This window comes from Labrus bergylta, chromosome 16 (assembly GCF_963930695.1).
Source record: "Labrus bergylta chromosome 16, fLabBer1.1, whole genome shotgun sequence".
In the NCBI taxonomy this organism is placed as follows: domain Eukaryota; kingdom Metazoa; phylum Chordata; class Actinopteri; order Labriformes; family Labridae; genus Labrus; species Labrus bergylta.
Window position 1 is genome coordinate 8,488,879 of NC_089210.1, and position 27,908 is coordinate 8,516,786.

Consider the following 27,908-nt stretch of genomic DNA (forward strand, 5'->3'; position numbering starts at 1 on the left):
CAACATAACTGACAAGAGTCCTTTATTAGGTTACTGTACGCCCACCGTCATCCATCCATCGATCTGACTGTTATGTATGTAGCTGCATCATGTTGCTGTGATTAACCAATGACATAGGTAGAAATATAATAGATGCTTCATGTTGTTCTCCCATTACAATAGTCTAGATCAGGGGTTCTCAAACTTTTCAGGTCGTGACCCCCAAACAGAGGGTGACATGAACTGGGGACCCCCCCACTGTTCCTTAAGGTGGTTAGTTAGGTATATAACATAGCGACAGCCACGCACACACTAATAAACCTATGCAAAAACTAGGAACACAAAATACTACAACATCCTAAAAACAATAAAAAATTGACACATTAATTTAATTTCCATTTTACTTAATGATACTGTCTTATATGACATTGGACTACTTTTTGTATATTTACCAAAATAGGTAAAAAAAATATACTTGTGCACTTTTAAATTATTTTTTATTTTTTATGGAAGGCATCTCGCGACCGCCCTCTTGGTGGCTGGAGACCCCCACTTTGGGATCCACTGGTTTGGATAGTCATTTGAATGTGAAGAGTAAAAGTAGCCTCTAGTCTAGTGCAACAAAGTGGCCCGTTTTAGTGATTTACTAAAGAATGTTGTTTTTTTGGATCAATATTGCTGCTGCTTCTGATGTGTCTAATTTTTTTTTCTTCTAATATATTCTTTATATCGTCAATTATAAGAGAAATCTTTCATGTTTAAAATGTATGTCAAAACACAACAATTCTAGTATAATTTAATCTGTGATATATTGTTGATCAAACATTTAACAGTGTACCACATCCTCATTACAAATGCTCCATAAAATATGTTTATATAACCCTAGCTGTTAATGAGGAAAATAATGAATAAGAGATGAACTCTCTCTCTCTCTCCCCACCCCCTTCCCCCCAATTAAAAAATAAAAACCTAATTTATGTTGTGTTACCCTGTAATTGAATGCCTAAGGGAATTATTTAAGGAACTATCTTGAAATTTTGTTTCGTGTCTGTGTTGTTTATTTATATATATATTTTATTTTATTTTATTTTTTTTCCTAATGGTTTTTTTCTTCATTTACTTTATTAATTTATTTTTGCCTCTGTCTCCTTGCTCCTTGTCCTAGTATGCATGAGTGTGAATGAGACTCCTGGGTAGGCTACAGTGGGAACAGGCTACCTCCGGAGTGGGAATAGGATTCCTGACTCGGTGGGTGGGTATGGGGTTAACTGGGTTGGGCGGCAGAAGGCAGGAATGGGGTTTATAAAAGATGACCACAGTACAATGTCAACTCTTATGCCAACTGTATGTTTTCTTAACATCTGTGCAAACTAATAAAAAGATTTTGAAAAAAAATAAGTATGTATGTTTATATTGTTGACCATCTTCAATTAAGACTTTGTCAGTAGTACCACAGATCACTTACACATTATAGAATTATCAAAAGTGTTTATTGTAGCATATATTTAGCAGTGTTCCTTAACTTTAAATCAAATAGATTATTTTGAAATTTGACCCTTGGGGACATGGGTGAAACCCATAAGGATGAAACTAAACTGCATGAAGATTCTTTTGCATTTTCACATTTATTACTAAGTCATTCATGGGTAATATGAAATATATATTTCAAATTTAAGAATTTTTACATTTTATACAATACAGTTAAACAGGATAAAAACATCTTACGGTAAGAAGCAAGACCTATATTCTTAATGTATAGGATTAAAGAGAGGACAGTTAAAAAAAATAGTATTGTACGACAGATATGTGTGATATGTATTTTGGTTTCTTGAGTACAATAAAAATAGAGAAATGACCAAACCAACTAGAGAAGATTACAGATAAATGTCAGAAAGTCCCAGAGATCACAGAGTCCATATCAAAGGACACTTTAGTCCACCTCCTCAATGGTGGGCCCCTGGGCTGCGGATCCAGCCTCCTCCCTACAGCTGCTTGCAGGCATTCCTCCCTGATACAACCTGCTGATGATAGGGCTACACACTTTCTCCAGCTCTTTCTGCTGGTGTTGGTACTCCTCCTTATCAGCCAGCTGGTTGTTCTCAAGCCATGTGATGGTCTCATCGCACTTCTCAATCAGCTTCTTCTGCTCCTCTTCACTAATCTTCCCCTTTAGGTTCTCGTCCTGCACACTGCTCTTCACGTTGAAGGCATAGGACTCCAGTGAGTTCTTGGCAACAATTTTCTCCCTCTGAAGTTCGTCCTCAGCTTTGTATTTGTCGGCATCCTGCACCATCCTTTCGATCTCCTCTTTGCTAAGACGGCCCTTATCGTTGTTGATGGTGATCCTGTTCTCTTTGCCGGTGCTTTTGTCCACTGCGGACACATTCAAAATACCATTGGCGTCCACGTCGAAGGTGACCTCGATCTGTGGGACTCCTCTTGGAGCAGGAGGGATTCCTGTCAGCTCAAACCTGCCCAGCAGGTTGTTGTCCTTGGTCATGGCTCTTTCCCCTTCATAGACCTGGATGAGAACACCAGGCTGGTTGTCGGAGTAGGTGCTGAACACCTGGGTTTGTTTAGTGGGGATTGTGGTGTTGCGTTTTATCAGGGATGTCATGACTCCTCCAGCTGTCTCTATACCCAGGGACAGAGGTGCCACGTCCAGCAGCAGAAGGTCCTGGACATTCCTAGAGTTGTCACCAGTGAGGATGGCGGCCTGGACAGCTGCACCGTAAGCCACCGCCTCATCTGGGTTGATGCTCTTGTTCAGTTCCCTGCCATTAAAGAAGTCCTGCAGCAGTTTCTGGATTTTGGGAATTCGGGTGGAGCCTCCCACCAGGACGATGTCCTGGATCTGTGCCTTGTCCATTTTGGCGTCCCTCAGGGCTTTCTCCACCGGCTCCAATGTTCCCCTGAACAGGTCGGTGCACAGCTCCTCAAAGCGAGCTCTGGTGATGGAAGTGTAAAAGTCAATGCCCTCGAACAGAGAATCAATCTCGATGCTGGCCTGGGAGCTGGACGACAGGGTTCTCTTGGCCCTCTCACAAGCTGTGCGCAGCCTCCTCAAGGCTCTCTTGTTCTGGCTAATATCCTTCTTGTGTTTCCTCTTGAACTCCTCCACAAAGTGGTTAACCATGCGGTTGTCAAAGTCCTCTCCACCCAGGTGAGTGTCTCCAGCTGTGGATTTTACCTCAAAGATACCATCTTCAATGGTCATGATGGACACATCAAAGGTTCCTCCACCTAGGTCAAAGATCAGGACGTTATGTTCTCCTGATTTGCCTTTGTCCAAACCGTACGCGATGGCAGCTGCTGTGGGCTCGTTGATGATCCTCAGGACATTCAGTCCTGCGATGACGCCTGCGTCTTTAGTCGCCTGCCGCTGAGAGTCGTTGAAGTACGCCGGGACTGTGATGACTGCGTTGGACACCTTTTGACCGAGATAGGCCTCAGCAATCTCCTTCATCTTCACCAGGACCATGGAGGAAACCTCCTCAGGATAGAAGGATTTGTTCTCACCTTTGTACTCCACTTGAATTTTGGGCCTCCCTCCATCTCCGACCACATTGAAGGGCCAGTGCTTCATGTCAGCCTGCACCACTGGATCATCCATCTTTCTTCCAATCAGTCTCTTGGCATCAAACACAGTGTTGCTGGGGTTCAGAGCCACCTGGTTCTTGGCTGCATCCCCAATGAGCCTCTCTGTGTCAGTGAATGCCACATAACTGGGGGTGGTCCTGTTACCCTGGTCGTTGGCGATGATTTCTACTTTTCCATGTTGGAAAACTCCGACACAGGAAAAGGTGGTGCCCAGGTCGATACCAATTGCTACACCTCCAGATGAAGACATTTTTACTGCTGATGGTCACCTGGGAAAGGGTTAAACGACATTACTGCACCAACTGTAGACTATTTATGACATCTACCATTATTAGTTAACGTAAAAACAGTTCAGGTTTGGTCAATTTGGTCAAAATATACACACAAAAACTGAGGATGTACTCATTGGCTTAACAAAGAATTGACTTCACTTTAATTTAATCAGATCACAATTCTAACATGTTTTTACCAAACATCAAATCATCAAAGTTTCAGAGTAAACTATAGTTTCTGGCTCATGATTGAATGTAGTAGGCTACTTACAATTAGAAGCTGAATGGTCTGTGTTGTAAAGCGAAGTAATCTTCTTCTCCGTCCTGTATGTTGCTCACGCTGTAGTCTGGTCTGTTTCTGTAACTGTGATTGCTGTACGACCCGCCGCTTTATATCTGTGGCAGCACTCAGTCTGGCTGCTTCGAGACGTTTCACGCACACCTGCATCAAGTCAGCGTCTGTCATGGGAACTGTTTCCTGTTTAGAATTTCGACATAAAATACAAGTTTAATGTTGCTGGCAGTGGTAGGTAGGAAATGTTTTGAACTCGTTTTATTTTGAAAGTAAAATCCGACACTAATTGATTACCTACTTGACGCAGCTTTAAGAATACTCTCGAATCTACCCGAAGAAGTGGAGCAAAACCTAGAAAGAACCAGTCAGGAAAGTGTGACTAAAGTGTAGTTTGAAATGGACACGGTCATCTCTGGGACTTTCTGACAATTATCTGCAATCTTCTCTCTTTTGTTCAAGATGTTTACAATTGTTGGTTCATTTTTTTAATTAGATATTCAAGGTACCAAAGTGCCCCCTCATAACTCTAGCTTCAAAAGTCAATGTTTATTACATCTCTTAAGGGGCTTTGTCATAGTCATAACAATGTTGATTAATAGAAATTAAGATGTTTTGAGAACTGGCTTTCTGGACTTTAAAATATGGTTGCATTGCAGGACTGTGCTATAAAAAAAAAGATTTGTAAATAAAGCTTCATGCTTTTTATAGTTTGATCTTACCTTAAATAATTGATATCAGTTGAGTTGGTTATGTTGGAAAAACGGAGTAATAGGAACACATCTCTAAATCTATTCAAACACTACAAATTGAAAGTTAGCCACTAACAATGTTTATTTGGCCTATGTCCTAAATCGAAATGAGGTGTTTTGAAAAGAGATTGCATGTCATTTATACAAGAGGTTAACGTATTGAGACAATAGGTTAATCATGAACAGATATAGTGCACATTCACGTGTCTACATTGTAATCTTATTTTTACAGTCTAAAAAGAATTGTAGTACACCGATAAACCACTGGATGTCACAGTCACACTTGTGCCAAAGGGATACCGCCTCACTGCTTGAGAGTCCACTGTATTTTTACTTTCAGACATTGAAAGCTGGTTACCTGGTGATAAAAAAATAGTTGATATTAGTCTAGGTTTTATTAGGCCTACTTAATTTACGGATAGGCCTAATAATCATAACTGGAGTCAAATAATCGGAACCGACAGCAGATAGTTCCTAAACTAAAGCTGGTTTAGCAACAATATAACAGTTTGCCGTTTCTTATCTGTTGCATTGATCCTACATCAATGTAGGCTAAGTCATTTGATATGAGAGACAGATCAGTCTATAACCCCTGTTGTTTTTTCATTTTTCAATTAAAAAACATCGACTGACTTTACATTCCTGACGTTTCCACAAAAATGTGGTTTGTGTAGCCTATTGTTTTAGTTATGTTGAACTAAATTTGAACAACCCGACCAAAATATCCCAGTTCAAGCTTGTTGCGAGACCACGTCACTGATAAGGCATTATTCGCTGCTAAAAACAGAAATAACGTTATTTCCGCCCCTACAGCACTGAACGTCATACTTCACAGACAATAGAAAAGAAAAGAATAGAATTACTTTATTGATCCCAAACTGGGAAATTGTGGCGTTACAGCAGCAGGTTATCCAAACACACAACATGAGTAAAAAAACACAATGTTAGCAAATCTAAACATAATATAATATTAAATACAAAGTAAGTAAGTACTAAAAATATCAAAACTAAGAATGTGAATATATACAACCAGGATTTAACTAAGCATTACTAGTCTTAAATAGGAAGATTAAATATGGAAGATTAAATGTAAATGTGCACAAACAGAGTTGTAAATGGACAGTATTGACATAAGTTAAAGTGCATGAGTGTAGACATATTATAAGCAGAAACTATACAATATAACGGTGAGTAGACAGCCAAATGAAGGAAATAAATGATTATTTCCTGCTTGGCCAATTAACCAAAGCGCCATCATAATCTTTCTCTGCCATAAGAGCTTATTTTCCTTCCCCCCCCTCTTCTTTAATTTGTCTCTTTCTTGTTTTGCTTTCTTTTACACCTTACTGAGTATGTGTTCTTGTTAGCTGTATTGTTTTTGCCTGGACTACATTAATAATATGTCTCTGTATTACATGTTTCTCTTTAGGAGGGCCACTCGACAAGCCCCTCTGGGTTCATTTTGGCTCCTCCAGCACATTTCTTTCAAAATGTATAGTTTGTTAATTAACTAATCATTATGTACTGTCTGTTTTTCCATTGATCTATTATGTTTATGTTTTTTTTTGTGTGCAATAAATAAAAAAATACAAAAAATGAAGTGAACATGAGTGCAGGGATAATTTGTAATCATGTGCAGAAGAGATTACAGTATGGAGAGACAGATATTATCAATGCAAATCATTGTGATGTAGCCTACATCAACATTATGGAATTTGGACGAAGATAAAGCAGTCTCGTAAGAACAATTATTAAACAAGCCTTAGAGGCTTTGTACTAGATTATTAACATTATCTAGGTCAATTTATTTATACCGCTTTATTAGTCAAACGGAAACCTCATAGGAAATGGAACAAATCAGTATCCGGTCAACACTTGAGTCCCCGCCCCGCCAGTCTGTGCCATCTTGTATTTAGCAAGAACAAAAAAAAACGGTGTAGGAAACAAGTCCGACAACAGGATGGGGGCGAAGATATCGACCTGATTTTTAAGGGGTTTGTTTAAAAAAAAAGCTCGGCGCAGCGGGGGGGGCATTATGCTTGAAAGTGAGGCAGCGCGGAGAAACGTCAGCCACACCCCCGGAGAACAGCGACGGTAACGTTAGCTCGCAAGCTATCGAAGCTAAGCTAGCCAATTAGCTAAGGCGAGTAACACAAGAGAGGGGACAACTGGCGAGCTCAAGAGTTCCCCGTTTGAGGCCGACAAACTGTGCAATTTGGGAAAGTTTTTTTGTTTGTTTTTATTCATCTCATTGTCGCGATTGAACCAGAGGCGTGTGGGAGGGGGACTAAAGTAACAATGGTCCAAACGTCGTGTTGATATCTACTGAAGAGGAGACCCGGGCTATGAGGATAACCGCACGCTAGCTCGGCTGCTAACAGTTGTTTTTCGTTCCCGAGTGGAACCACGATAAGCCGCGGTAAGTGAAGCTACATGCTACCCAGCCGGAGTTAGCTGTTCAGTGGGATTTTAAACTTCTGGCTTCGGTTGGTCTTTGTTGCATTATACGCCTATTTAGTAAAACAGTTTGTTAAATTCTCCTAAACTCAATTCATTGTTAGCAACCACTTTACCCTCCTTTTTTTTTAATTCATTCAGTTAGCCGGAGTTGAGACATTATGGACGAATACAATGAACACAGTCAAATTCATATAACTAACAATTATAGGCAACAATATGTGACGCAGCACGTTGCATCTCTTCATCTTTTGTTCACTTCATTCGGCTGTCTACTCGCCGTTACATTGTATAGTTTCTGCTTATTATATGTCTACACTCATGCACTTTAACTTATGTTAATACTGTCCATTTATGACTCTGTTTTTGCACATTTACACTTAATCTTCCATATTTATTGTACTACCATTTACAACTGTCTTTTTGCACATTTACATTTAATCTTCCATATTTATTTTACTACCATTTACAACTCTGTTTTTGCACATTTACATTGAATCTTCCATATTTAATTTACAACTCTGTTTTTGCACATTTACATTTAATCTTCCATATTTAATTTACAACTCTGTTTTTGCACATTTACATTTAATCTTCCATATTTAATTTACAACTCTATTTTTGCACATTTACATTTAATCTTCCATATTTAATTTACAACTCTGTTTTTGCACATTTACATTTAATCTTCCATATTTAATCTTCCTATTTCAGACTAGTAATGCTTAGTTAAATCCTGGTTGTATATATTCACATTCTTAATTTTGATATTTTTACTACTTATTTACTTTGTATTTAATATTATATTGTGTTTAGATTTGTTAACATTGTGTTGTTTTTTTTTTACTCATATTGTGTGTTGGATAACCTGCTGCTGTAACGCCACAATTTCCCAGTTTGGGATCAATAAAGTAATTCTATTCTATATCTTTCTGAAAACATAAGCACCTTTTAAAATAGGTAACTGTTATGCGGTTACAGGTCATATTGCCAGGCGAATAACACTCAATTCTGTCTACAACAGAATTGAGTGGAGGCTTAGTATGGTGTTGCAATGTTCAGACACATCTAAGTTTAAAGAACTTGAGGTTGATGTAATGCTTATGTAAACTCTAAATCAACGCCTCGCATCTCGATTATCCATGTTTCCTCTTTATACAACTCTGGAGGGATTCAGCTGGTTATTGAAATAATGTCTGCAATATGACATCTATCTGATCACAGAAACGTATGATACTGTAACCTTGTTTGCTCCTATAATCTTGGCTCACTCACAATTGGCTGCATTAAAGTTACAGTTCACATTTATTTATGAATACATAATTGGCTGTATTTGGGTATCTATTATTGCCTCTATGATGTTTTCTCAAGTTTTGTTTCCTGTCATCCAACACCTTTTCTTTAAAAAGACAAACTTCAGTTGAATTATCGGGGATGTTGGTTTTCTGTTTGGAGCTTATTCATGCTTTTGTGCAGCATCCAAAAAGAGAAGGCTCTGTTGCGCAAAAGTGTTTCCAATTCAGGTTTAGGTTCAGCCATGTGATCTCGGTTATTTGGCACCTCTGATGCACCAAATTGCAAGTCACACATTCCCTTTAAAAAAAAAAAAACTGTGTTACTGTGTTTCCCCTTTCCTTCTTTGCCTTTTTATAGCTTATTCAGCCTTCAAATGTATCTTCAGTGAAGTTGAGTTTGTTATTCCACCTAGGAGTTGTGGAAACTCATCCAAGTGTTGTGATAGACTTTTGAGAATCACTTTCTGTTCCTCTGAAAATTACTGAAAAGTTGCCAATGTCATTCCCCTGTTACACCTCATGTGTAACGCACGTATGCAGAATGATGGGACAGATTCATTATGCCCCATTGGAGGTAGTAACAAAGGCTTAAATGATGGATGATTTTTGTGGCTTTGCTGACATGAAGCCGAGTTATCAGAAAATGCTATACAACCTAAAGTCCATTTCATTATGCAAAAAATGATGATGGTTTATGAATAATTCTACATTGTCATAAATACCAGATTATATGTTAACAGTACACAATTAATGAATACAACTACGACTGGGCATGCCGACTTTAGATCCAATTAGTTTTATTGCACAGGTGTTTTTCATCAAGAAAATGTTTAATGTAATACATTTGTAGAAAAAAAAAAAAGGGACGTGTCATGATAAAGGTACTTGGCTAGTTCAGAACCATAGTGGTATAGTGAAGAGACTTAGGATGCCCCATTTTCTTCCTTTTTATATTTAGAAAAGCTTGTTTTTTGGCTGTACACCAACACATTTGTGTCATTCACATTTTTAACATTGGTTCTACAGACTGTAGACAGTAGCTGCCTGCAGGCATCTGCTGCTGCTTTCGCCTCGAACACCATCACATAATATAAGATTGGGAATTGGTTCACTGAGTTCTGAAAAAACTCTGGGTCAGGATTGGAGGGTGGGAATCTGTCTTCTTGTCAAGCACAGATTTACTAGCACATTTACACAGCAGCCTGCATTTAACAGGGACCCCGAGGCCCATTTTCATGCATTCATGGAACCACAGAAGCCTTATTATGTTGCCGGCTCTCCTCAAGGCTCCAGCTGACACTCAAGGATGAGCGGCGATGTTAACCCCATTATGACGGGATGTTGCATTTGTCAATAACCCTGGTTCAGTGTGTAGGCTAAGATCACATTCAGGGGGCTGATTTTAGTCACATGATGAATGCTCAGCTTGAGTTTATTTTTACCCATCTTTGATTTGAGTTGGTTGGTGAAGAACTTTATCGCAGACAGTTTCCAATGCCTTCTGATCTTCACAAGACATGTTTGTTAATGTTAAATAATAGGATATTTTTATTATTCTTTAGGCTCTCTTTGGGTTGGTCATTATTGTTTGGGCTGTTCATTTCAATGCTTAACATTTCAATTTTGTGTGAAATAACAGTGTCTACTTTAACATATTTTCTAACTTGATAGAAAAATCTGCCTTAATGGAGTGATAGAGAAAATAGCCATTTGCAGCCCTAATTTAAACTTGACAGTTTTGTCTAAAGATTCAGAAGTAAAATACTAATTATAATTCTCAACCGCCTTTGTCGGCTTGAAACAAAACATATGTGGTCACACTTGATCTTTGTAATAACACTTGAAGGTTGATGGAAACAATGGTAGAATTAATAGATTTTCTCTGTATTAAATCGTACAAGTTCCCCATGTGAAAATCATGACATTGACAATTTTCATTCATTGTGTTGGCCTTTTTAGAGATCAGAATATGAGCCATTATGTTCTCTACAGTCTCATGGCGACCTTCATGGTTGAGACACTGACAAAGAGGACGTTTTGTAGGTCTCTCGCTCTCTGCCTTTCATTATTTAAATCGTCCTCTCTCTTTATATCGAAAATCACTCTCTTCAGTTTCTCCCAGTTGAACATAACAGCTTCTTCATGACTGTTGAATGTGTTCATGTCATAACTTGTCAGCTGGTTACTGTCCTAGATAGATCAGCTGTGGGAGATAAAAACTGGTTTCTATCAACACAGAGCAGAGGTGTAGAGCCTATGATAACTCCAAAAAAACAGCCAGTCATTACATTCCTTAAATAGTAAGAGTTTCTAAGAAATTTACCATAGATTTCAAGTATCAGGGAAGCCGATTTGGGATTCTGTAAATAGGTCACTTACCAGAGCACAGGAATGCTTTTTCATGGGTGTTTAACACATTAATTAGATGGTTTTATGTCCAGCTGAAGTGGAAAACAGATGCTGCAAATCCCTCAAAAACAAAATGGGTTCAGAGTCTACAATACAGCTTAAGACAAGGATTGTTTTTTTTTAGTAAAACTCAAAACACAACATTGGAACCTGCTATTGTTTTTGAATAGTCTGCCAGGTTTTTCAATGCGTCAGTCAAAAATAATTAACATATCAGCTGCTGTTACAGGGCCATTCTGGTATTTAAATGACAATATTTCATATTTTGAGATCTAAATGACTTGACTTGATCTAATGAGGTACAAATAGCTGTAGACCAGAAACTACAAAGGTCACGATGATGAAATCTGTTCTGACATCTTACCTGGGTATATCCCTTACTCCCTGCATTGTCCCAGCACTAACTTGTGCTCTCACTTGTCTTCCAGGCCCTGGCCATGCCCGCGAGTGCACGGGCGGGCAATCTAAAAGACCCGGACGTGGCGGATCTCTTCTGCAAAGATGATCCGGAGAAGCTTTTCGCAGACCTCCGTGAGATTGGTCATGGCAGCTTCGGAGCCGTATATTTTGTGAGTAGGGCGCAAAATTGTTTTACTTTTTGTGGCAGTTGTTATTTTGTTTGGTCCAGTGTGTCTTTATAGTCAGCTAAGCCTCTTCCCTACATGATCCTCAATGAACAAGATGAAGCCTGGGCCCTATTAATTCAGAGAGCTAACATTCGTAACTTTACTAATGTGATGCAATAAAAATATCAAAGCGTCAGGCTTACTGGCTAGGAAATTACTTGGCGACTGTTTGAAGTTTTAGTTAAGAGAATCTCTTGATGTTTATTTTGAGAGGAGCAAGGAATGCAATCAGAAAATAAAATTAGAGCCCTTTTCAAAGATGAACTGCTGACATTTTTGTTATAATTTCAGGACTTTAAGCCTCTAGTATTTTCAGGAGCTTGCTTTTTTACAAATGCAGCATCATGGAATGTTATCTGTGTCTGAGTGGTTCTTGTTTGGTTTTGGTGGGTTTGGGGGAGGGGGTAGCATGTACAAGAGGGGGAGAAACCTTCCAGTGAATTGTTTCAGTGTAAACTGCAAAATGAATAAGGCTGTGTCAGCAAGAGCAGTAAAGAGTATAAAGCAGCAAAGCTCAACGTGAACAATGTCCTCATACCACGCATTTAATCACTGTTCATTTTTCGGACGGTTACCTGCTGCATTTACACATCAATCGACCCACCTGGCTGACAGGAAAAAGTCAGTATAAAGTCGGGGGGTGAACAGATTCAGCCATTTGCATTAACACATGGACACCGCCTGTTCAATGTCAGGAAGAGTGCAGACAGTACATCCATAGAATGTAAAAACTTCATTTATATTGCCCTGCCTGCTCCAAGCTGTTTCATACACTCATGCCTCTTTGTTTCATGATGTCAGGCCTTGCTTATGTTGATGTCACATGACATGAAAGCTATGATGCTGATTCATTTATCTTATTGATGACTTTAACTTAAGATATGCCCTACATTTCCTGGCTGACTGCATCTCTAAGCTAGTTGTCTGTGCATGTATAAAGCAACATGATCATTCTGCTTCCAGTACTGAAATCGAAATGATCTTTAGGGAAATTTTGTTGAAGTGTTTCTGTTAAAATGCACTCTGAATCCAGGATGCATGGGTGCTATTTTGTGTGGGTTCCTAAAAGCCAGACATATCTGTCTTAATTTGCGTTTTGTCATTAATATGGTAACCAGAATCTGAAAATGTCCCCCGCCTCGTTATGCAAACAGCTGAAACACAACACATCTATGCACTTAGCAGAGTTCTTTTAATGTACCTGTAATTTATTCTTTAGGCTGGATGGTAGATAAACACCTCCAATGTGTTATATTGAGTGTATGAATTTCAGAAGATCATTAGAGCCGTGCGACAAAAATAGAGATCTATTTGCATCAATTAAACATGAGTAATGCAGTCTCGTACGAGGAGTGTCATTGTTGAAAAAACATTTCAATTTTAACATTTAAGTTGCAGGTTTTTGGGTAAACTTTAACTTCAAACTGATAACTGACATTTTCATAATGACAGTTATGAATTTGATGCTGCTAGCCATTATTTTTCTCTGTGACGTTCAAATTATAAACTTAACAGATCGTATAATAAAATTAGTCAGACTTGATCACAGGGTACCGTTACTGATGCACTGACTGATCACTTCTACTGCAGTGAAGTCTACATTTCAGTTGAGGCATTGTTGCATGATTGAGTTGTTTACAGTCAGGGGTATTGCTGACCCCAGTGTCATCACAGTGCAGCACGACTTCGTCTGGCCTCTGATAGCAGCATTATTTGGGATTTAGGATTATGTCCTTTTTGGAGGATTAAGCTCCTGGAATAGATTTGAGAAAATATGAGCATCTTATCTAAAAATGAGTAACGCAGTTCGGTGGACAAATGGATCATTGTGTACAGTCTTTGTGCTCAGCTCGCAGATCATGTCAGGTTGATCTTCTGGTGCCACCTAGTGGTCTTAATTTACAAGATAAAAATGTTTTATTTAATTCTCTCAAATCCATAACGGCAATATTGAGAAACGGAACTGAAAGAAAATGTGACAATGAAGGAAATAATTTGTTCTACATTGTACTTATCCCTATAGATGCACGTTTAGTGTTGGCCTTAAAGACGATGGTTTTATTTTCAGTCGTTAACATTCCCTTCTCTAACTGGGTTACAGACAGCTTATTCCAGAAAGCTCAGTCCTTGAACGTGATGAAGAAACCTTGTTTCAGTAATCAGGGTCAGGGATTAGGGAAACCTGATTTCTCCTGGAGAACTGGACCTTTTCTTGAACACGTGTCCAAATTTTTAATCTGCATTTTACACTAAGGACAGAGAGTCCACAAAGAGCATCCCTGTGACAGTAGAGCAGTCCGGTCTCATCACATGAAGAGATACTGTGTGTTTTTTTTTTTTTGTTGTTGTTGTTTTTTTTTAATGTATCTAAAGTAAAGTTTAGATTTAAAATCTAAAGTAAAAGCAGAAAAAGAAAACACACATGGTAGCATCTAGAATCCCTAATAACATTAATTCTATCCTGATTTATGGACTTGGTTTCTCTCAAGGGATTGGCCCATCACTAACAGTTAAATGAAATCTACACATAAAGTTGGGTTACTGCAAAAGTCTTGACTAGGTGACTAGGAGAAGCGTCTCTGTCTCTGTCTCTCCCCCCCCCCAAAAAAAAACAAACAAACTTGGGAGTCTTGAAGTCACAGCTCTCTGTGTTACTTGTGTGAATCCAACAAGGATGTCTCTGAGGAACATGGGTTTGTGTTTTCTAACAGGCCCGAGATGTACGCAATAATGAGGTGGTGGCCATTAAGAAAATGTCCTACAGCGGCAAGCAGACAAACGAGGTAACACACGCAAAAATAGAGATAATGAATTTCTTTAAAAATGCTGAGAAACAAAATACTTAAATATGGATTAACTAATTGATTTGTGTTTGTTTCCAGAAATGGCAGGACATCATCAAAGAAGTGAAGTTTCTGCAGAAACTTCGCCATCCCAACACCATCGAGTACCTGGGATGTTACCTGAAGGAGCACACAGCATGGGTATGTGTTTCATAATAACCTTAACTTACCTACGTCACTTCAACTCATTTGGTGCTACTTCATACTACTTCTCTCTGCACTTCAGAGGGAATATTATATCATTACTCAACATTACTGAACAAATATTGGTGCGCTGAATAGCCTAGCGGTTCAGTTGCGCGCCTCGTGTACAGAGGCTATAGTCCTTGTTGCAGCGAGCGTGGGTTCGAATCCGACCTTGGTCCTTTGCTGCAAGTCAACCCCCATTCTCTCCTCCCAACATATCCTGTCTCTCTTCAGTTGTCCTGTCCAATTGGGCAAAAAAAGGCCCAAAATTACAAAAATGTATGTAATAAGACCATCAATGATAAATATGTGATTGTGATGGTCATGTTGAATCCTCTCTCCTTCAGCTGGTGATGGAATACTGCCTCGGCTCCGCCTCAGACCTCCTTGAAGGTGAGTTTAATGCTGAACACTTTCACTTATTTACATTTATTAGAGCACAGTTTGTTAATCACTGTCTTCCTGTTGCGTGCTGTCATCTTTGCAGTTCACAAAAAGCCGCTCCAGGAAATTGAAATAGCTGCTATTACCCATGGAGCACTGCAGGGACTAGCATATCTTCACTCCCACAATATGATTCACAGGTAAGATCTTTTTCACCAATCTGGATCCTTTCACTATTTACATTTATTTATTACTCTCTTTTTTTTCTAAATATTGTCACATTTATTAAAATTTTAACATGTAGTGTTCTTAATTGTAAAATGTTACCAGGCATTCCAGTTAATATTTCATTAGTATTATAATGTTTTAAAAAAAGCTACTGGAACCAAATGAATGTGTATTACACTGTTCTGCAGGGACGTGAAAGCAGGCAACATCCTGCTGACAGAGCCCGGTCAGGTCAAACTCGGCGACTTTGGTTCTGCTTCAATCGTGGCTCCAGCCAACTCCTTTGTGGGGACTCCCTACTGGTGAGTATGCTATTTTATTTAACTACATTATGTCATTTACCTGATACTGGTTTTGTAATTGGTTTTGTAATTGTAGTTCAAAAAGAAAAGTTGAACCGTCATATTCAAATTCCAATTCTGATAAGACTGATTTAATGGTGGCTTAAGAACAAAAAATACCTCCATAGAAGTAAGGTTATTGTATCCTGACTGTTTTTAATGTTTAAGCTGAGATTCCTAGATGAAACTGTAACATTGCTGTTATTTTAGGATGGCTCCTGAGGTGATATTGGCCATGGATGAAGGCCAGTATGATGGCAAGGTGGACGTCTGGTCACTGGGCATTACCTCCATAGAGCTGGGTATTAACCTGCAGTCTGACTCCTGTGTATGTGTGTTTATATGTCTTTTATATGACACTGAAGGTCTTGTGTCTCTTCTTTTTTCACAGCGGAGAGGAAGCCACCTCTGTTCAACATGAATGCTATGAGTGCCTTATATCACATCGCTCAGAATGAAAGCCCTATCCTTCAGTCCAATCACTGGTGAGAACTGTCTGTCTTCTCCCCTGTGTGGTCTTAGTTTGGATAACTGGCTGTGTTTACTCAGAAAGCCCACTTTACTGCGTACCCTGCTTTGAGAGCTTTGTCCATTTTTAGCTTTAGAAAATGAACAAACTCATGTCATATTTCTCTGCAGGTCTGATTCCTTCCGCAACTTTGTCGACTCTTGCCTACAAAAGATTCCCCAGGACCGGCCTACCTCTGACGTGCTGCTGAATGTAAGACTTCAACACACAAGTGCACACTAACACACATAATCAACAGGCTTCATTTATGACAAATATACTTTTAAACAGAATTAATTTGTATTATCGCCTGATAAATATTGATAAATCTATATTTTGGGGGTGTTTGTAAAGCCCTGCACAAACACACAAACCACTTCTGCTATGTCTCTGTGCTAATCAGTCTTTTTCATCTTTCACAGCATCGGTTCTTATGCCGAGAGCGTCCGCTGACGGTGGTTATGGACCTGATTGCAAGAACCAAGGATGCAGTGCGTGAGCTAGACAACCTGCAGTACCGTAAGATGAAGAAGATCCTCTTCCAGGAGACCCAGCAGAATGGCCCAGTGTCAGAGGGAGGGGAGGATGAGGAGGTGAGGAGCATGGCGAGGGGGAGATAAAGTTGATGGAATGATAGAGGGAGAGAAGGGAGGAAAGAAAAAGATAGATTGAGGAAGTAAGCAAAGCATGCTAGGAGAGTGACACGAATAAAGTAAAGTTCTTGTGTGACTTTAAATGGTTGAAGAAAAAAAAAAGCTGCAAAAAATTTACTATTACTACTTGATTAAAACTTAATACTTATCTATATATATTTTTTTTCTATTTCAGTTTGAGATACACAGGTCTTTGCTGTCGGCTTGCGCTATAGATGCTAGTATATGAAAACAAAATAAACTCCACAATAACGAGCAAAAACAGACCTTTATGATGCCAATGAGGATTGTGTGTGTGTGTGTGTCAGGAGGTGGAGCAGTACCTGTTACGGACGGGGACAGTCAACAGCATGGAGAGCTCCCAGTCGGTGCCCAGTATGTCAATCTCTGCCAGTTCTCAGAGCAGCTCAGTCAACAGTCTGGCTGATGCTTCCGATGACAGCAGCAACGAGATGGCCATGATGCAGGAAGGCGAGCACACCGTCACCTCCAACAGCTCCATCATCCACAGACCCATGGTAACCCTTAGTATTTGTGTTCCCTTTGCAGCATGCTACAGAGAAATGAGTTACACATGATCATCTGTACTGTTTCATTTGGATGTTTTTATTCAAAATGTCCGTCCCAACCTCTTAGGGTCAGGATAACATCTATGATGACCCTTACCAGCCAGAGATGGACCAGCCCCAGGCTCCCTCAGCAGGACGGCGTCGTGCCTACTATCGCAACAGAGACCATTTTGCCACCATCCGAACGGCCTCATTGGTGAGTTTACTCTGAAGATTCTCTTACATCTTCCTCGCTGCTTGTGGCTGATTAGCCAGAGAGCATAAAAAGATATTGTTTTATTTAGTTTACAAAACAGATGGTGGAATTTGTGCTTTGAGGGCAGGGGTAGTCCTAAAATTATCTCAATGCGGTTTATGCTAACCTTTTTTTGTTGATAATATTTTGAACAACCTGTCAAGGGGAAATAAAGATGAAAACAGCCTGTAAGTCTGCAGTTTTTAGAAAGATTTCTAGCAAACTGCTTTGTTACTTTTGGCTCTGGCCATTTTCCTTTTCAAGTCTTGGTTACTTTTTCACTACATCGTTTAACTCCAAGAGAAATTTAAGTAATCAGATATCTGGGAGTTGGTAACAAAAAAAGAACTGAGCGAAAGCTTACAGACGCTGGGCTAGCTGAAGCACTGGCGCCGAGTTGGAGAGTTTTTATTCAGAGTTTTACCATTTTAATCCACATACAACCTTACAAAGTCGTTATTTTGAGAGTAGAAGACTTCTGCGAAAATGTTTCTTTCTTTGGAAAAACTTGTGAGATCATACGTTTCTCCTTTGCCCTCCTCCAGGTGACCCGGCAGATCCAGGAGCACGAGCAGGGCTCAGCACTGCGAGAGCAGATGTCGGGTTACAAGCGAATGAGGCGACAGCACCAGAAGCAGCTGATGGGGCTGGAGAACAAGCTGAAGGCGGAGATGGATGAGCACCAGCTGAAGCTTGACAAAGAGCTTGAGAACCAGAGGAACAGCTTCTCCAGCGAGGCCGACAAGCTGGTGAAGAAGCATCAGGCCATCCTGGAGAAGGAGGTGAGAGTGACGGACAGCCTATAGCTTTATGAAATAATAGATCAAAAGTCATTTTAATCTACCTCAATCAAATTATTCTATAATGTTTTTTGAGGCTGTAGAGTTTTTTTTGATATCTTCATGGTGTCTTATCTCTTCACTTATCATTGTTGTATATTCTATATACACCATGCATCATGGGGAATGTGCATTACATGCCTGTGTGGTACATGGTTCTCTATTTACATGTTGATTGTCGTCTGTTTTAATTATTTATTGATATGAGGGGCAGCTAAATATAGGCAACATTCGATTCATAAAACAAATTTCCTTGCGAGGAAAATTAAGTGTACTGTAGCATCTATTCAGTAGTGTTATTATTTACTGATTTAACAATCATTTTAATATTTGATTAAATATATCTATATCTAACACACAAACCCTCTCCTACCTCTACCACACCTGGTTCAGCTCTCTTCCAGTGACTATGACTCCTGAAAGTAAAGAGAGGACAGGTGGAGAGATACTCAGGATAAATGACAGGCGCACATTACAATTTCATAGTTAGTAATCAGCATTTATGTTACAAGCCAACCTCTTGCATCCATGATGGTTTGTATCCTCCTGCAGACGAAAGCGGCTCTGGCAGAAGAGAAGAAGTTCCAGCAGCAAATACTGGGCCAGCAGAAGAAAGAACTGACCGGTTTACTGGAGTCCCAGAAACGCCAGTACCGCCAGCGCAAAGACCAGCTGAAAGAGGTAAAAGCATACGCACATCCACTTAGTGATACCAGTGTTGATGATTGGTTCAGGACAACGGGGAACATTTGTATCAACAGTCACATCTCATGTTTACTGGATCTAAACAGCTCTATCGCCCTCTGCCTACCTTAAATGTCACCTGGAGCTCATTCAAGCCCCTTCTTCATGCTCATTTCAATAATACTATTTAAAAAAAAAAAAATGCATCTCCAGAAGTTTGAAATAGTAATTGCAGGTCATTGAGATGTCAATAGATAGATAGTAAATAGGCATTAGGCTGTTACTGTACTTAACTGGTGTACATGATTTCTGTCTTTTCTTTTTTGTTATTACTACTAATAAAATGCTACTCTAATCATAAAGTTACTGAACTGAAATAAGCTCTTTCCAGTCCACACTTGCCTTGCTTGTTTGCTGTCCAATTTGTTAACTTCGGTTTGTCCTGCATGTCCTTTCTCTTTCCTGAACTAAACAGGAGCTGAATGAGAACCAGTCAACTCCAAAGCGGGAGAAGCAGGAGTGGTTGATCCGTCAGAAGGAGTGTCTGCAGCAGATGCAGGCAGAGGAGGAGGCCAGCCTGCTGCGGAGGCAGAGACAGTACTACGAGCTGCAGTGTCGCCAGTACAAGAGGAAGATGCTGCTGGCTCGCCACAACCTGGAACAGGACCTGCTCAGAGAGGTACAGCTGCTCCTCATTCACTTCAAATCCCCAATAAAAATGAAAAGTTTAATGTTTGACTTATTTATGTTTGACCAAACAACTTCATTAATTTATCAGATAATATTCACCAAGAGCAGTTTGTAATGCTTGGTGCAATCACAACATATTAAGCACACCAAAAACACAGGCTTGTCGATTAAATAAACAAAACTTTTATATTTTAGTTTGAATCTAAGAATGCTACAGCAGTACTACATGCACTGCAGGACACAGTTTAACCCTTCCATGTGGTGTTATTGCTTTACCAGGACCTGAACAAGAAGCAGACCCAGAAGGATCTGGAGTGTGCCATGCTGCTGCGGCACCACGAGTCCACCCAGGAGCTGGAGTTCAGGCAGCTGAGCTCAGTGCAGCGGACCCGGGCCGAACTGATCCGAACTCAGCACCAAACCGAGCTGACCAACCAGATGGAGTACAACAAACGGCGGGAACAAGAACTGCGACAGAAACACACCGTGGAGGTCCGGCAGCAGCCCAAGAGCCTCAAGGTATGTTGGCGACCTGATTGGGGGGGTAGGGGAGACTGATGGAACCAGAACTAGACTGTGGAAAAATAACTAATTTCAGAACACAGATCCCTGATATTATCAGCTATCAAGATGCTGTTGTTAATTTTAATATTTACAATCAAAGACAATGCAAGTTTAAGTAAATATACCACAAAATAGTTTAGTGTTACACTTGTTTATTCTGGGTCTCATTTGAAATTGTTTCAGTCCAAAGAGCTCCAGATCAAGCGTCAGTTCCAGGAGACCTGTAAGATCCAGACCCGTCAGTATAAAGCCCTGAGAAACCACTTACTGGAGAGCACTCCTAAATCCGACCACAAGGCCGTCCTCAAACGCCTCAAAGAGGAACAAACACGTAAGCTGGCCATCCTGGCCGAGCAGTACGACCACTCCATCAACGACATGCTGTCCACACAGGCTGTGAGTAAGGCAAGGAAACCCCGCGCACCTGCTACACCTGCAAAGCTACACCTGCACCTTAACAACACATTCAATCCACTGTCCCAACAACAGCACTGCCTCAGTGTGACGCTTTAAGGTGTAAGACAAAAACGTCTCTGCAGCAGGTCAGCTTTAATTCTCAAGCTGTAGATTTTCTTTGTAAAGCTTCACACAGTAAATAATTTATCTCCCAAAAAACAGAATATTTGAAGCTAAAGACTAGAAACTTGATTTATTTGAACAGCTGATTATTGGTCCAAATGAACAAATCATCATAATAAAAACAATTTTGGTGAAATTATTAATTTTCCCACAGATGTCCCTTTAATAACTTATATTTTAACATGTTATGGTTTTCCACATTTTTCTTTTCTGAAAATGTGGACTATTTAGTTCTTGTTTTTAGACTTTTGGTAAAACAAAACACCTCATGTAAAGACTCTATTTTCTCATGTATTATAGACTGATGGATGAAGCACTTATTTGGGAAAATCCAAAGGAGAAATAAATATAAAAATAAAGAATGAAACAGAAAAGGTCACTTCAGATTATTGATTATATATTTATAACAATGTCATTTTTCAGAGCTCTCACTGATTCTGGTACTGATGTTTGTCCCCACAGCTGCGGCTGGATGAGACCCAGGAGGCAGAGTACCAGGTGCTGCGGATGCAGCTGCAACAGGAGCTGGAGCTGCTAAACGCCTACCAGAGCAAGATCAAGATCCACACCGACACCCAGCATGAGCGGGAGGTTAAGGACCTGGAGCAGAGGGTGTCCATCCGCCGGGCGCTGCTGGAGCAAAGGGTACAACACTGTCATGCATTTAAATGTTTTAAGTTACAGTGTAATTTGAATACTGTCATTGATAGTATGTTTAGATAACATGAACTATTAGCTTTTGTTGAACAGATTTCAGAGGTATGAAGCTTTTAAATATTGCAAGAATTGACATCACAATAAGCAAAAAGTATAGATTTAGACGAACCTGCCAATTTTGTATTGCAGAGTTTTAACTGTTACCAAGGTAACGGTTGGGTCCTTAAAATCTTTAAAAGTTCTACATTAACTATCGTCAAATTAGAACCTTCAACATTAGCTCCTCCTCGCCTTGGTACCTGTTAAACAACATAAACAAAACATTTAGACCCCCTTCCAAAGGTTTATGTTGACACTGCAGTAAGGGAAACATATTGAGGTCATTTCATTTAAAGTACATACACTGTCTGCACATTGTGTAAAGAAAGTAGGTAATTGTGTCCCCTATTCTCAATACGAATCAAGCTCTCTGACTGATTGAGGGTCTGTTTGGTCACACTGATGAGTCTACTTGGAAAAAGGAAGAACAAGCATCACAGAAAGGCCCAGCAGGAGGATCTACTACCCTCTCAGTTCAGCAAAGGGCTGTCGACTGTTTTTGGTTAGAGTTGTTTAAATGGTCGATTCTACTGTTCTATTTCTGGTTCATACTCTGTTCTGGTGTTGGGGACCCAAGTAGACAAGCCTAGTTATGCTAATAGAGCTGTCTTGTTTTCATTTTTGTTGGTTGCCATGGTGACTCTTGCACTAACAGTTTGAATGTGTGTTGTCAGATCGAGGAGGAGATGCTCTCCCTGCAGAACGAGCGTTCAGAACGGATCAGGACACTGCTGGAGCGTCAGGCTCACGAGATCGAGGCCTTTGACTCTGAGAGTATGCGGCTCGGCTTCAGCAACATGGCGCTGAGCGGCATCCCTGCCGAGGCCTTCAACCAGGGCTACCCGACCCCCAGCCCCTCCTCGGGCTCAAGTGGCTGGCCTTCCCGACCAGTCCCCCGCTCTGGGAGCCACTGGAGCCACAGCGTCCAGAACTCGGTGTCGACTCCGTCCTGGCGCAGTCAGAACCACGGTGGAGGAGGCTTCAGCCGTGCCGAGTCCATCGCCTCCTCCCATGGCCTTGGCAGGGACAGCGAGATGCACAAGAGCAGCAGAGGGCACTCCACCTCCTCCTCTTCCTCTTCCTCCCACCACCACCACCATCACCAGCACCAGCAGCAGCAGCACTACATCCCCCAGCACTACCAGCACCACCAGAGCACGCCGCAGCTGTACCGCGAAAGCCATGACAGCAGGGAGCGCGAGCGGGCCAGGGAGTGGGTGGGAGGAGGGGGCCACTACCCGTATCTCCCCCAGAGCCACCATCACCACCATCTTTCCACCCATGCATCCTCCCAGTCCTTGGCTCTCCTGCCTCCCCCACCCCCACCTCCCCCAATCTCCCTCTCCTCCAACTCTCCAGCCTCCTCTGCCTCTTCCTCTTCCTCGTCACAGGGAGGCTACGGAGGGGGGAACCTGAGCATCAGGGGCCCCAACCTAATGGCCCTCAGGAACAGCCCCCAGCCTCTGAGGAGGACAGCCTCCGGGGGGCCGGGGGGAGGAGGGGGGAGCGATGGAGGGCTCAGCCGGAGCACATCAGTCACTTCTCACATTTCTAATGGCTCTCACCTCTCCTACTCTTGAGAGCACCTGACTTCTCCTCTCTGCTCAGATCTGTCCGACAAACAGGGCTACAAGTTACTCAGCCAGTTCAGAACAGGGATGGGGGATGTAGTTTTAAGTTTTTAGCATATTGGTGAAGGAAAACCGATGAAAAAAGAAACCGCATTTTAAGAGTACATTTTAAAGTCTCCTTTTTTTTTTAAACGTGTAGGGACCTCAAAGAGTTCTTTCTGCACAAGAAAAGAGAGAAAGAAGCCTTTTAGTGGCTACAGAAAACATTAAAAAAAAAAATCTCTTACATTCGTCAAAAAGTTGCACAGGAAGATTGTTGAAGCTAAGCAATTGTTAAAGTTTTTTTTGGGCAAAAATCTTCAACAAACATGAGAAGAGCCATGTGTGGCAAAGTGAATGAGTAGAGACAAACAGGACAGAAAAGTCCACTTGTTCATTTTGAAACACAATGAATCCATTGCACAGTATTGAGTTCTATAGTGAGACGGTTTAACTGCAGGAGTCGCCTTTCAGACCAGGTTCAGGTCTAGGTGTAGCCAAGACCTTCAGGTGTTCAGGTTTAAAGTTTAGCAGGAAGACAGGCGACCGTTTTGAAGCTTCCACTCGGCTGCGGTGCTTTAAAAACCACTGTAACTATGTAAATAACGGTAAATTGTAAAACCCAATTTTTGATTTCTACGTGTTTCATATGTTCAGCAGGTTCGGGTTCGCTGGGGTCAGGGGGGACATCACAGGAGTTGACAGTAGGATTATCTTAAAAATATTAAACTTCTCTTTTTTTTTTTTTTTTTTTGTAGTGATAAGATTCTGTAAAATGACAATGAAGACAAACACTGCCATCTATTTGTTGACAACTCGACCACTGCCCTTTAACTCTTCTTAAACAGTCCGACATATTTCAGACGGGAGCTTGTTTGTTATTTTTGAACCTCTGTGTGTCCAGAAACAGAATAAGCTTCATTGATTTAGCTTAAATATAGAAATAAGAAAGAACAGACACATATTCTGTTGATTGATTTTTTAAAAAAATGTTTTAATTGATGTCAGAAAATGGTAATAGGCCGCTGTGATTAGGTGAATGTGAAAATTATTGGTTGGCTATTTTAATAGCTGCCATCTAATGGATAACTTTGACTCTGCTCTGTTTAGTCCAGATCGGGAATCTCTGATTTAATCTGAGATATTCAAGTAAAGGTGTCTTGATTTGAAGGATCAAGCGGGATGTCTAATGATAAATACATTTTAGCAAATCAAATAAATCTGTCTCATGGAAAAGTTTAAAACTCAAACTCTGGTGTACCAATTTTAGGGAGTTTTTGTTCTTGACACACAGAGGAGACGGGCAATAGGAACACTGTCCAATAAAATTTCAGACTAACTTTAGAGATGCTGCCAGAGAGGTGTGTTTTTTTTTTTTTTTTTGAGTGAGTTGAGCACTTGAATCTGAGTGCTCTAAGTGTGCGTGCATATGTGTGTGTGTGTGTGAGCAGCTTACCCACACCTCCACCTGTCTCCCCCACAGTTTGGTCTGCATCTTTAGATAGGATGTACGTGTTACATTACAGATTAGTACACTTCAGTGCATGGAACTTGTGTACAGACAGCATTTGTATGAATCTCATGCACACTACCTATTTATATAAATGTAAGATACCTGTGTAAATGTAGCAGGTATACTGAAGATTGTTCACTGTCCAAACACTTTTAACTTGCATTGTACTTATGGGTGTACATAAAAGCACTAACTTTGAGACTGTGTTAGAGTAATAATAATGATTATTTTGTCACGTGAGTTATACCAATTTGTACTAGATGCAGACAAATAGATGCTATCATTATTATTACCTCTACTGCAGTTGTAATATTTATGTCGTATGCTAATTCTTCGGTTTTTAAAATGTAATTGCCAATTTTGACCACTGGGTGGGGAATAAGCGCAATGTTACTGTGATAGACCTATGGAGAAAAAAAAAACACACAAAAACAAATATTAATGTTTTTAAAGGAGGACAAATAGACTACCTTTCCCAGCATTCCTGTCTCAGGTCTCAGGGAAGAAGGAGTCTACAGTTCTGGGCAGGGCTGAGTTTAACTTTATAGATGTTTTTATTTTGAGCCAGTATTAAAAGGTGGAGGGTCTGCGAACGAGCTGAATAACATTACCAGATTCTTTCACCGGGTTTTGTGCCATGTTGCAACTTTTATTTAATGCTTTCCATTCTTTATCCCTCGTAAAAGAAAACTGTAACCTGCAACACGTACAGGGCCCCAAAGTGGTCAACGTCAAATCAGCAAAAGACTTAAACTGACTTCATAGCAATAGGGATCAATTGTTTAAAATATAACAGTGAACCACATTTTAAAAAAATGGAAGGAAATCACATTTTTAAGTTTGATTTCATACACAAAAATATATTATTTCAGGTTATGTTTTTAAGAGATTTTTTTTTTGTTTAGCACAAGTAGCATTTAATTATTATTTTTGTAACGATGTATCAAACCGTACGGATGCCCTTAGGGGACATTCTGCCAGAAAACAATAGATTGTAAAAAAATAACCATTAAAACTTGATCCGAGAAATAGTTTTAAGAAAGAAAACCTTTTTTTTTTTTTTTTTTTTTTTTTTTTTTAATCAAACTCATCTCAGAAAGAGCAATCCAGAAATCTTCATGCAGTAATTTAAGTAACTTTTAATGTGATGTTGACCACATTGAGGCTCTCCTTTTCAATCAAACTTTTCCTGTATTTGCTTTTGCACGGTCTGAATGGGTAGAGAAAAATACAAACATCTGGTCGCTTCCTGCAGCCGCAACCATCCAGACAGGTGGATAATAAATCAGCTGATCTACCACCGCCTGTCACATGACCCCTCCATTCATCCATCTCGGCTGCAGGAAGCTGATCTCAGTGTGATCTGATGCTGTCTGTCATGTCTACCTCATTTGCACTGATAGTAAAAGAATGTTTGAGCGCAGAAAATCAAAGCATATTTCTAGTATGCTGACTAAAACATTAGTTTCTTTTTCTGTATTTGTGCAAATGTTGCTGAGAAGTTTTATGAACGCAGGGAGAGACAGGGAAGTGGAAGGTGGATTTAAAGGACGGGCTGGACTTTAAAAAAAAAAAAGGATCCTTCTTGGAGATACTATAGAGACACTGCTGGGGGAAAACAAGCCAGCCAACACCGTGTTCTCTTTGTGCAGGGACATGTTTCTGCTGGAACTCTGCCCATCCTCAAAAACACCTGGAAAACATTCAAGATGTGAGATTTCAGTTTGCCAACTTTGTTTTTCTTTTTTTTTTAATGCATTATTTTGTACAGAGTTTCAGTGCTGACCATTCCTCAGTTGTGTTGTTTGCCAATTAAAGCTGCACTGCGGAGTCTGAAATCACCTTCAGAAAGACAAATAGATGTAGATTAAAGCTGTTTCTTATGTTGGTTCACTAATAGCAGATAAACAAGTGTGCAGTTCACTGACGTATGGATTTCTGTGTTGGTATCTGCTTAAATCAAAGGATTATGTTTGGAAATGTTTATGTTTGCTCAGATAAGACTGCTGACAAAGTTCAGACTGAAGCTTTGGTTGATAAAATGGCTCTCATGATTTCTCTAAACTCACCAAAATATCTGCAGAGTTGAACTGGCAACAGTTATTGATCATCACTTGTTCAATAGAATACCAGAAACGTTTAGTTTGAGATCTGTTGAAGGTGAGAATTTGCAGCTTTTCTCAGTTGGTTTATCTCGGTAAACAGTACTGTTGGAGGCAGATAACAATAGTTTTACAACAATCAAGAGTAAAACGTGGGATCATTTCTAGAAATCAACTGCAGGTTAATCATTTATGAACAGATTTGGACACAGCACTGGTTAATCCATTCATGGCTCATTATGATAATGATTTTCCAAGAGTTAAATCTGGAGCATTAAGAGCAGTTTGGAATTTTAGCCATGACTTTGATGACTCAGAACATACACAGACATTAAGAGCGGCCTGACATCTAAAAACTGAAGCAAATTAATCCAGAAGAAAAGCAACTATCGAGCAAACATGAAACGTGTTGTGAATTAGCCCGTGTTAAGAAGCCGCTTGTTTCAGAGCCTGTCTGTCGATTCGATAGCAAACGAGATTTCCCAGAATGCAGAGCAGTGATTCCTTCTTTTTTTCCTTGTGGGTCCATATGTTTACTTTTGTTTAAAATGTTTCTGCTCCAGTTCTACTGGCAGGAACCCCCCCACCCCCCCCTTTAAAGGTAGAGACTGTCCCCAGCTGTTTGGGGCCAGCAGCTCAATAATCACATAAACTGACAGGGAGCTCAGCTGTGAGGATGAAGACGGTGATGATGAGGACGATGAGAAGAGTTGGTGTTGAGTGGATGTGTGTAAGGAGACATGGATGGGTTAAAAACTGTTTTGACAGCAGGGGACAGAGTTTAAAAAAAAAAAGTTCAGGTTCAATGCAAATGTTTGGAGGAGTGTTGAGAAATGACTTGTACAGAAACGTAAAAAAAAATAATTTTTGAGAAATAAATGAACAAAAACTGAAATCTTGGTTTGTTTTTATTGATTTGAGAGGTTTTGCTCCCCCCTCCCC

General features: G+C 40.2%; 2 protein-coding genes across 3 annotated transcripts; one reads left to right on the plus strand and one right to left on the minus strand.

Moving 5' to 3' along the window:
• Positions 1-1,463: 1,463 nt before the first annotated feature.
• Positions 1,464-4,272, minus strand: LOC109992911 (heat shock 70 kDa protein 1-like). The gene is made up of 2 exons (XM_020645690.3): positions 4,123-4,272; positions 1,464-3,848 (listed from the first exon to the last, which is right to left on the minus strand). Exon 2 carries the CDS (start codon positions 3,827-3,829, stop codon positions 1,910-1,912), a length of 1,920 nt encoding a protein of 639 aa, XP_020501346.2. The 5' UTR covers positions 3,830-3,848; positions 4,123-4,272; the 3' UTR covers positions 1,464-1,909.
• Positions 4,273-6,790: 2,518 nt separating this feature from the next.
• On the plus strand, positions 6,791-27,861 carry taok2a (TAO kinase 2a). Of its 2 annotated transcripts, none has more exons than XM_020645691.3 (20): positions 6,791-7,314; positions 11,485-11,625; positions 14,394-14,465; positions 14,565-14,666; positions 15,059-15,104; positions 15,199-15,295; positions 15,512-15,625; positions 15,875-15,966; positions 16,056-16,149; positions 16,304-16,385; positions 16,595-16,765; positions 17,134-17,343; positions 17,462-17,590; positions 18,175-18,411; positions 19,021-19,149; positions 19,628-19,831; positions 20,122-20,361; positions 20,590-20,811; positions 21,448-21,630; positions 22,416-27,861. In XM_020645691.3, exons 2-20 carry the CDS (start codon positions 11,494-11,496, stop codon positions 23,319-23,321), a joined length of 3,462 nt encoding a protein of 1,153 aa, XP_020501347.1. In that variant the 5' UTR covers positions 6,791-7,314; positions 11,485-11,493; the 3' UTR covers positions 23,322-27,861. The 2 variants fall into 2 exon arrangements, with proteins under 2 accessions (XP_020501347.1, XP_020501348.1); XM_020645692.3 differs by having other exon boundaries at positions 20,590-20,802.
• Positions 27,862-27,908: the final 47 nt, after the last annotated feature.

Bases quoted from the DNA above. Each gene is read 5' to 3' on its own strand.
- LOC109992911 (XM_020645690.3), bottom strand. From the start codon at position 3,829: ATGTCTTCATCTGGAGGTGTAGCAATTGGTATCGACCTGGGCACCACC.
- taok2a (XM_020645691.3), top strand. From the start codon at position 11,494: ATGCCCGCGAGTGCACGGGCGGGCAATCTAAAAGACCCGGACGTGGCG. The intron at 14,466-14,564 runs GTAACACACGCA...GTTTGTTTCCAG, and splicing joins GCGGCAAGCAGACAAACGAG to AAATGGCAGGACATCATCAA. The intron at 16,150-16,303 runs GTGAGAACTGTC...ATTTCTCTGCAG, and splicing joins ATCCTTCAGTCCAATCACTG to GTCTGATTCCTTCCGCAACT.